The 10,818-nt window shown below is 50.8% G+C and overlaps 1 protein-coding gene across 2 annotated transcripts in view; it reads left to right on the plus strand.

Moving 5' to 3' along the window:
• Positions 1-2,530, plus strand: part of Scube1 (signal peptide, CUB domain and EGF like domain containing 1) — a 119,559-nt gene extending 117,029 nt beyond the window's left edge. For both annotated transcript variants that reach the window (XM_021183319.2, XM_021183320.3), the window contains 3 exons: positions 153-305; positions 732-811; positions 1,553-2,530. In XM_021183319.2, the coding sequence (XP_021038978.1) occupies positions 153-305; positions 732-811; positions 1,553-1,705 (386 nt within the window). In that variant the 3' untranslated portion in view covers positions 1,706-2,530. The remainder of the gene's footprint in view (positions 1-152; positions 306-731; positions 812-1,552) is intronic.
• The last annotated feature ends 8,288 nt before the right edge of the window (positions 2,531-10,818 follow it).

The raw sequence follows: 10,818 nt of genomic DNA on the forward strand, positions 1-10,818 counted from the left end.
AAGGTTGGGGCAACAGGCCAAGGGCAGAGCCAGAGAGGACCAAAGGAGCTGGGTGTTCTGATGCAGGAGGCTGATGAGGTGGGGGAGGTGAGCGGCCTAAGGCAGTGAGCTGTAGGCCTGGGGCAGTGTTGCAAAGGCCTGCATCCCTACAGCCTCGCCCACGTCAGTCACCACCTATGAGACGTGCCAGACCTATGAGCGGCCCATCGCCTTTACCTCCCGTTCCCGCAAACTCTGGATCCAGTTCAAATCCAACGAAGCCAACAGTGGGAAAGGGTTTCAAGTGCCCTATGTCACCTATGATGGTAAGGCACCACCATCTTGTCACCGCCCTCTCTGTGCCAGCCAAGGCCTGGCTTGGGGACTCAGAAATGAGTTGCGCATCCCTGCCTCTGACACAGCACAAACCCAGAGACAGAAGTGAGGGCTAGGCAATGCGGAGACCCAAGGGGTCTAAGGGTACAGGAGAGAGGAGGGGGCCGTGGGTACTGTCTGTGGGCTTCACAGAAGGTCCTGCCCCACTAGGGTTTGCAAGGTAAAATAGGGGCAGCAAAGCCACCAGGAGGACAAAGCAGGTGGAGGGGACCCCAGAGCAAAGGCCAAGAGACACAACTACATCCAGCCACCACCAGCTGTCCAAGGCGGGTCCAGGGAGCTGGGGAGGGCAGAGGAGGGAGGTGTAAGGTCTCAAGCCCCCTCCACCTTCCCTCTCCCTGCTGGCCGGCTCCCAGAGGACTACCAGCAGCTAATAGAAGACATCGTGCGTGATGGGCGCTTATATGCCTCGGAGAACCATCAAGAGATTTTGAAAGTGAGTTATTTGTAGTTCTGGGAGGATGGTTGGGGCCATCCCTGCCCTTGCCCTGACTCCTAACCCCTGGAGAAGGGATGGGTGGCTGGGGGTAAGGGTGTTGGACAAAGGGCTCTTACATAGGATTGGACCTAGACTGTATGTCCCCCCCTTCAGTCCATGAGGTTTGAGACAAGCCGACTGGGAGATGGGGACCAGGACCTAGTGAGGTACTTGGGCTTGGTCCTTGGTCTCACTCTCCATCTGTGAAATGTGGGTGGCTCAATGGATAGTGTCTAAAAATGAGCGGAGTCTACCCACTGCCATAGGGTTTGGACTTTTTCCTCTGCATCCTACCCACTGCCCTGAGAAGCAGGACACCATGTCAGAGAGGGCAAACTGTGACTGTCACACAGAGACACTACTATCCCAAGGCTCAGAGGATCTGGCTCTCACTGAATGAAGCCAGTGCCGGGGATTGGCTTGGATGTAGTGGACACCGGCTCATCTTCTGGATGGCAGTAGCTCTCTCACCCTAGGGAGAACAGAAACAGGGGCCACGCACCCCTGGCGCACCCCTGTTCAGCTATCACCGTGCCTTCTATTCCACCAGATGACGCTAGTGTGCGGTGATGGTTTGACAGGCACAAGGCTGGCCGGCTGCCCTCAAGCTCTTGGTCCTTCCTGGAGCTGCCATTTGGTTTAGGTAGGAACCAGGTCCCCTGCCAGCGCTCTGTCCCACAGTGTCCCCGTGTCTTACAGGACAAGAAGCTGATCAAGGCCCTCTTTGACGTGCTGGCACACCCACAAAACTACTTCAAATACACAGCCCAGGAGTCCAAGGAGATGTTCCCCCGGTCCTTTATCAAACTTCTGCGTTCCAAAGTGTCTCGGTTCCTGCGGCCCTACAAATAACAAGCCAGCTGTCCTGCGTGGGGACAGTGGGAGCCAAGTGGGAGGGGAATGTGCCTTCCCTTCACAGCAGGAGCCAAAAGGAGGCTCCACGGGCCTCCAGGCTGCCGTGAGAAACCCATGACACCTGCCTCTGGCAAAGCCATCCAGCCTGTACCGCCCCCGTGGAAGGCCTAGACCCAGCAGAGACCCCTTGGTGGGTCTGCCATGCCTGTGGGGAAACACTGCTTCAGAAAGCCTTCACCTACCCTCTGCCTCTATTTCCCAGGACACCTAGAGGATTCCCTCCTGAGCCACCCCAGTGGGGTCTACCTGGGCCGGGACACACTGTACCCACCATGTGGGGAGCGGGAGCAGGACTACTGTGACCTTTGGCCTGACGTGTGGGGAGAGAGGAGCATGGCCAGCTCCCTGCGGGCTCTGGAAAGCATGGGCCATTGTCACCCACACGGGGCCAGGCCAGGGCTAGAGGGGTGTGTGGTGGGTCGATAAGCCTGTGCCAGTGCCTGCGGAACCAACACACCCTGCTGCCAGCTCCTCCAGCCACAGGCATGGGACACCAAGCTGGGTCATGGAGCTCAAGGGACTCTGTGAGAGATGGGACAGGTCCTCCAGGAGAGGAGTCCACGTGCTTGTGCTTCGCCTTAATAGAACATCTAAAGAAGTTCTCTATCTATCTATATATATATATATAAATATTAAATATATACATTTCTCTATGTGGGTGGGTATTTTAGAAGGGTTCTCTTCAGCAACTGTAATACTAACCAGTGTTGCCAACCCCTCCCCACCCCCTACCCTCTACCCCTGTGATTAAACTGCTCCTCTCAGTGCTTAACACCTCTGTGTGAGGGAGACCAACCTTCCCACCCCCCCACCCATCCACCCCCCCACCCCCCCGCAGGCCTGGGGAGAACACAGATATGCTTGAACAGGCTGTGGAGTGTAACTTGTTGGAGACTGGACTAGGTGTTGTGTGGAAGCATTGAAGAGGGTGGGGGTGGGGTGGGGGCTTCACAAGCAACATCACTCCCCTCAACAGAACACAATGGAAAGAAAGCATCCCCCACCCCCTCTGGGTACGAGCGCTCACGTCTCTGCACTGTGCCTGCGGGGTCATCAGAGACAAGGCCTTCCTCAGGGATGAACAGGCTGTCTGCTGAGCAGCCCCCACTCTTCTTTATGGCAGCAGGAGGAGAAAGCAAGGCCCAGGAGAGGAGGCCTCCAAGGCAGAAGCTATTGGGAGCCTCCCTGATGCTCCTCAGCCTCTTAGAGAGGAGCCCTTGTGTGGCCAGACCACATGGCATCCCACTGGCCGGGGAGTCACCCCCTCACGCAGAGGCCTTGCCTGTGCCTCAGATGGCTTGCTGCCAGCTGTCAGATACACATAGAAACTTGTATCTCTCAAATTAATGGATATTAGCACTTGGAGGAACATGGGGGGATCTCAGAATGGACTCCTGGGGTTCCTGGTCTCCAGCCCAGCCTGATGTTGTAAATGTGCTGTTTCAGAAAACACATGAGGCTCACCGAAGGCTGAAGATGTGTGAGCCGGCAAGCCAGGCCTGGTGCCACAGCTTGATGAGAGGGCACCACACATCTGAACACAGGCTTGGAACTCAGGGAGAAGCTATGGCTACCACATGGGTCCACAAGGCAGAAGGGATCACCGGTGGCAGTCACTCGCGTTTTGTGGAGTGTGGCAGGTGGACTTGCTGTGTCTGGTGGAAGGTCAGGGTCGGGATCTACTGCCTCTGCAGTTCACAAGCCCTGCAGCCCAGCTGTATCCGGGAGAAGCTCTCTTCCCCTTCCGTTGGACCATGGGTCGTCCTCGGTCCTGCAGAATGACCCTAGCAACACTCACTGTCTCCAGGAAAACAAAGCAAACAAGGATACCTATGGAGACACGCTAAGAAGGAATTACTCGAATCAGCTCAAAAGTTATGGTGGCCAAGAAGTGATACAGGGTGTCATATGCAAATTAGCAAACAGGAAAGGCGGCAGTATTCAAACCTGAGACCCTGGGCATCGGTGTAGCCAGTCTGAAGGCCTGAGCCAGGAGCGCTGTGTGGGTTGCCTGTCCCAGGTCCAGTAGTCCTTTGCCCTCCCTCCCTCCCTCCAATTTTGCTTTCCACCCTCATCACTCTACTGAAAGAAGAGAGCAACAGAGGTGAGGACCTGCTCTTCTCTAGTTCCAGATCCTGATGCTAATTAATATCCTCCAGGACAGCACAGTCATTGCCCTACCACACCACAACAAGTATTTGGGGGCTCAGCCCTGCCCAGTTAAGTTGACATATCAAGTTAACCCACTGAAGGGCTTCAGGTTTCATTTTTTTAAATCTTCTCAAAAACCAGAAAAAAAATCAGAAAAGTGTTCTCAGGTTCACCTTACGTCCTGCCTACAACTCCCGAGTGGCTTTTGGCAGTAACTACCCGTGTACCCATTAACAAAGCCAACTATGTCCTCTCTCCAGAATGCCCACCCCTACTGTGGCCACGTCATGCCCAGTGTCCCCCCAGGTAGGAGCAGATACAGTGCAAACCAGGCCCCTCAGTCCTCATGGTCAAGTCCTTTTGTTGCTCTCATTCCCTCCCCCTGCCCCACCATGGGCCCCTGGCCGCCCTCATCCGCCCAAACCCTGGCACCTGGCAAAGGCTGGGGGGGGGGGCTGTGTCCTTCCAGCTTCGTTGCACATGGCCCCCCTCCTGATAGAGCGCTGCACCCAGGCTACCTGAAGACCTTTATGGAGGTGAAAGGGAAACTAAATTGTTCCCTGGATTCCAGGAGATGGTCAGCACGGATGGTCGTCACATGGGACCTGGAATTGGAGACACTGCAGTGGAGCAGCTAGAAAGCCTCTTGTGTTCCTGGCACCTCCTGGCACTTATCTTGGGAATGCCTGCATGAGGAAGGAGAGCGACCTGCCCTGAGGGTCAGTGGTCAGCCCAGCCCTCCACTGTTGGTGGCAACCGTGGGACACCTCATTCCCTACCCCAAATGGGCCTTTTAACTGTCCTGGCCACTTGTACTGGTTACAGAGCCTCTCAGCGATGGCTACACCACCCTTCTCACCCTGCCTCCATCCCCAAATCTCAAGCAACACAATCAGCGGGTACTACCTGTGGCCCTCAACTCCTGTCACACTGGCTACTGGTGGTGGCTACTTTACCAAACCCTGGCTCCCCCAAGACAGTCTTTCTTAACTGCCTCCCTACTTGGAGTGGTCACATACTCAAGTGCACACCACAGCCCGAGGTGGAGACCTGGGTCACACCCTTCCCCTCCTGACATCTTTAGTTTGGAGCACACAGATGAAATAGAACCTAAACACATGCCCAGAAGTCCTGGTTCAAAAGCTTTACTATGGAGCCTGCATATGAAGCCACCTCTGGCTTCTACAGGAGGCCCTGGCTGTTCCAGCTTGGGTGGAGCCTACTGAAATGTGGAAACTGTGTATCTTATAGAGCCTCCTCTCGTCCCACCCATCCCTCAGCAGAAAAAATGCGGGCCTAAAATGAGTTGTGCCACTCAGCAAACATTTCCTGAGTACCTACTATATACCAAACTTATAGAAAGACTAACTGGGGAACAACAAGGCCACAAACAAGCCACCTGGCACAGCAGCCTTCTGCTCATCCACTGCACGACCCGGAGGCTAGGAGAGCCTGGGCTTCCTCCTTGCCGTGGGGCCAGCCTGGAAAGGGCCACTGACCTGGCAAGCATTTACTTCTCCGTCACCAAAGATGCACAGAGTGATGGGTCAGCCCTTCTGCTCAAGCAGGCCGTGCCTGGCGGGTGCCATTCAGACCGAGGCCAAAGGACTTGTGAACAAAAGCACAGAGAATGCTCAGTGGTTAGGAGCACTGCCTGCTCTTCCGGAGGTCCTGAGTTCAAATCCCAGCAACCACCTGGTGGTTCACAACCATCTGTCATGAGATCTGATGCCCTCTTCTGGAGTGTCTGAAGACAGCTACAGGGTACTTACATATAATAAATAAATAAATCTTTAGGAAAAAAAAGGAAAGAAGTCAAAACTTCTGCAAGGTACCAGATGGAGGATTCGGGGTCAAGGTGATGTGGCTGGCATAGCCTGTGCTCTCCCCCAGCACCTTATTTAGACAGCCCCCAACAGTAGGCCCTCTGCTGGCTGCGGCCTCCCCAGGCTGCACCCAGACATGCCAGTGCACAGGGCTTGGTTGGAAGCTCCGAGAGACCAAGTAACATGCCCAAAATGAAGAGTGAGGAGCTGGAGTTGTTAGGGTTGACTTTGGTGGCACCCCACCTTTCCTAACACACATTCAGAGAAAGGATGAATTTGGCATCTCTTGGGTAGGAGTCAGGACCCATCCAGACCAGTCAACACCCAGCCATGCACTGTCACCACCACCCATAATGCCTGCAAAGGCCCAGCGGTCCTCAGGCCTGCACAGGAGAGAGGCACAGAGTCTGTCAGCACAAACAGGAAGCAGCTGGGCTTTTAAGCAGATCTGTCAGAAACCACAAGCTATGCCAAGGTCAGAAGCCACGGGCATCCAGAAGCCATCCACTCTGCTCAAGAGACGGATACACTCCTGCGCCCCGGTCTTCGGCCTGGGCCCCACACATTCATAGTCTGTCCAGACACTGGGTGGCAGTCCTAATGCACAGTGACCAATATCCACATAACCTCATTTGCCTTCCAGATGCTCAGATATTCAAAGCTTCTCTCTACCTTGTTTTCCCTCGATGCATGTAATTAAACACTTGTGGAAATCGCTTTAACAATAAACAGGAAATGAGCCTAAGTATTGTTCATTTTTTATTTCCTTTAGAGTTTATGACTGAGGGGATGGAAAAAAGCCAGTGCAATCCAGAAAAGAAAGAAAGGGAGGAGGGAGGGAGGGGGGAAAGCAGGGCAGACGGGGGTGGGGGGGAGTGTCTTGAACTTTTGATGCACTAGTACAACCAAATAAATTCCAGGAGAATATATTCCTGGTCTTGTGATGGGAAAGATTTCTTAAATTTTTTTTTGGTAAAGATTTTATTTTTAACTACGTACTCCTGTGTGTGTGTGTGTGTGTGTGTGTGTCTGTCTGTCTGTCTGTCTGTCTGCATCATGCACACATAACAACACTGCTGTCAGAGGCCAGAAGAGATGGTATCTGAAATCCTGGAGCTGGAGTTACACATGATGTGGGTACTGGGAACTGAATTCAGGTCCTTGGCATGACTAGGACATCCTCATTGAGCTATGAACCCCGCCTGAAAGATCTTTCTATGCTCTATGTTAGTTCCTGTCTGTCTTTGGTTCTCAACCTGTGGCTTACACCCCCTTCAGGGTTGCATATCAGATACTTAGCGTTACAATTCAAAACAGAGTCAAAATTAGTTATGAAGTAGCAAGGAAATAATTCTATGGTTGAGGGGGGGTCATCACAGCATGAGGAACTGTATTAAAAGGTCGTGTGATAGGAAGGTTGAGAGCTACTGCTGTATAGACTATATCTTGATCATATCCAGGCCCCTTCAAGTCCCCTTTTGCCCCATATAGCATATCTTCCTCTCAATTTCATGTCTTCATTGTATATGTATGTATGTATGAATGAATGAATGTATGAATGTATGTATGCATGCATGCATACATGCATTATGTATCCCATTTGAATCCAATCAATGCTACCTGTATGTGCATGTGTATGGGACCATCTACTGGGACATGGGCAACCCACAAGTGACCATACCTAAAGAGAAGTAGCTTTCTCCTCCTCTGCAGCCAATGACTGCCAGTAACTCCTGAGCTAACGGCTCCCCTACCCCATCCATGATAGACATTGAACTGGCTTGATCTAGTGCAGATAACCAGAGCTGCTGTAAGCCTATGTGTGCAATAGCCAAGCTGGTGCATACAGCAGGCGGGTTTGGGTGTACAGCAGCCAGGGTTGGGTGTACAGTAGCCATGCCATACGCAGAAGACATAATTTCACAGCTCTCCTCTTCATCCTCTGGCTCTTACATTCTTTCCATGCTTACCACTTCCTCTGGTGTTCCCTGAACCTTGATGGTGGGGGAGGAGTCCCATCTGTGGCTGAGCACTCAACAGTCATCCCCTCAGCCCTGAGTCTCTGTATTAACCGTAGCCACTGCAGAAAGCAACTCACTAAGACAAGAGCAGCCCAGAGCTCTGGGGATAAACACAAAATATCCAGGTGGTTTGACAATGGGTACCACAGCAAAGCCAGTCTTGAAAAAGAAAAAAGAAAAGGGGTCTGGGCTGGGAGATGGCTCAGTAAGTAAAGTGTCTACCCAACAGGAGTGAGACCAGCCCTCGGGTCACCATGTATGCATGCATGATTCGTATAAATTCGAACCCTGCATCAAGGCCTGCCTGTGATCCCAGTCCTCGGGACTTGGAGACACACACGGGGATCCCTAGTGCAAGCGGCTGGCTGCTTGCAAGTGCTTGCAAGGCACTGGGTCAAGGTGCATGTGCATCCACACATGTATGGAAACACACGCAACTATACACATAATACATATGCAAAAAAGGAAATAGGAAAACAAAGGGTTCATAACATAACATTTTTTTTTCAAATTTCAAAATCAAAGAGTATGTAATTCAATGAAACATACAATCTTGTTTGATAAGAGAATTTTTTTCCCACATAGAGTTTCTGGGTGTATCCCTGGTTGTCCTTGCTTTGTAGACCAGGCTGGTCTGGAACTTAAGAGATCTGTCTGCCTCTGCCACGTGAATGCTGGGATTCGAGGTGTGAGACACCACTACCTGGCTGGAATTTTATTTATTTATTTATTTTAAGTACATGGAACTGCGAGCTGAGCAGAAAAGTGACAAGGGACCTCCGTAGAGAGCAGCAGGATGAACTTCTGCAGCGAGAGAGGTCAGTGTTGGGGGAACTCAGGGGTGAGCGCAGAGATTAGCAGGGAAGCTGGAGAAGGTGGACAGCAAGAGCTCTCAGTGAAGGCCCCATGTAGCCCTGAGGGGCGTCCTCTGTAAGAAAAGTGAGGCAGAGTAACAGACTCAGTCTCAAGAGGCCGAGGCTTATTTAATGGGACAGGGGAAGGGTCCCAAGCTTTCTGAGGGATGAAGGCTGAGCAGGTAGGAGAAGTTAAAGTAACTACATCAAGACGGTTAGAAGGTTTCTATTGCAGATATGACAGTCTAGCCAGAGGCATCTGGAAGAGTCCAGAGTAGCCATGGCAACCTCTGGGGGAGAGGGACCAGAGGGGAGTAGACTAGCCACCAGCCAGAGCTATCTCTCCATCTCTCTGGAGCAGAGGGGAAAGAAGCGGTGTGGAGCTACCTTGCCAAAGAGGAGCAGCTGTGGAGGTGGGAGGGGAGGTGGGGCGGGGGCGGGGGAAGGAGCTGGAGCAGCCTGGGAACTAGCACCATGTGGGCAATGAGAAGGGTCAAGATTTAATGTGAGAGAGTCATATTCACGAGATACGTGTTACTGGGAGCAGAGGAGCCTTTGGGGAAGAGCATGGTCTATGATATGGAACCACAGATACAGCCAAAGGCAAGGGAAGTTCCCGCAAGTGGCTCTTTTTGGCAGGCAGAAATCTGTTTTTGAATAATGCTGCCAGCAACCCTTCTATAGTCACTGACATAACAGTGTAGAGGGGCTAGGACACACACACACACACACACACACACACACACGCACGCACAACTTACCAGGAAGCTAAAGCTACTTTTGCGATTTGACTGGGAGCAGGGTAGGTTGTTTTTTGATACCTGGGCCTGTTGGTTCTGCAGGTGGAACAGAATAGCCAGGCTGAGACAATTCTTTATGGCCAGGGGCTATCACCTAATGTGACCTGACTCCATTCCTCATGACCTGAGGCCATGAGTTCCCATCGCTGTGTTCTGTCACCACATAGGCCCAAGGCAGCAGGACCAGGAGACCATGGTCTGAATCACTGTCAATATAAACCAAACTAAATGAAGTGTGGCTTGGACCTTATTTGATATGCTTAGGTCCTAATTTTATTCTCACCCTTACTTTTCATTTGGCTAACCATAGATAAAGAATAAATATATAAGTGGATGCTCACAGTCATCTATTGGATGGAACACAGGGCCTCCAATGGAGGAGCTAGAGAAAGTACCCAAGGAGCTGAAGGGGTCTGCAACCCTATAGGAGGAGCAGCAATATGACTTACCAGTACCCCCTGAGCTCGTGTCTCTAGCTGCATATGTAGCAGAAGATGGCCTAGTTGACCATCATTGGGAAGAGAGACCCTTGGTCTTATGAAGATTATATACCCCAGTACAGGGTAATGCCAGGGCCAGGAATCGGGAGTGGATGGGTTGGGAGCAGGGCAGGGGGAGGGTATAGGGGACTTTCGGGATAGCATTTGAAATGTAAATGAAGAAAAAATCTAATAAAAAATTGTTTAAAAAAAAGAATAAATAGGGCTGGTGAGCTGGCTCAGTGGTTAAGAGCGCTGACTGCTCTTCCAAAGGTCCTGAGTTCAAATCCCAGCAACCACATGGTGACTCACAACCATCCATAACGAAATCTGATGTTCTCTTCTGGAGTGTCTGAAGACACACTACAGTGTACTTACATATAATAAATAAATAAATATTTAAAAAAATAAAAAAGAATAAATATATATACACATATGTAATATACTAATATATTATGCAGTAATTATATAACATAAAGTTGTATACTATATATGGTATATATAATATGTATAAATTATGTGTAATAATATATAATATCAGCATAATAAACTCAGGAATTGATAACGAGTCAGTTGAATACAAATCACATTCCTAACAAACTAAGATCACATGTCCACCTATTGTTAAAGTTTCCTGTGTGTGGCAGATGTGTGGCAGATGTGAGGAGGACGCTACTGTTGCTCAGAGTTCTAAAAGCACTCTTTCACACACTTTATTCTTTGTCTCACAGAGAAATCCTGTTTCAAAAAAACAGATAGATAGATAGATAGATAGATAGATAGATAGATAGATAGATAGATAGATAGATAGATAGGCAGGCAGGCCGACCGACCGACTGACCGACCGACCGACTGACTGATAAATAAATACCATAGTCTAGCCAAGTGTAGTGGCTCACAACTTGATTCCCAACACTTG

Source organism: Mus caroli, unplaced genomic scaffold (assembly GCF_978045245.1).
Source record: "Mus caroli unplaced genomic scaffold, Mus_caroli_1 scaffold_16, whole genome shotgun sequence".
In the NCBI taxonomy this organism is placed as follows: Eukaryota; Metazoa; Chordata; class Mammalia; order Rodentia; family Muridae; genus Mus; species Mus caroli.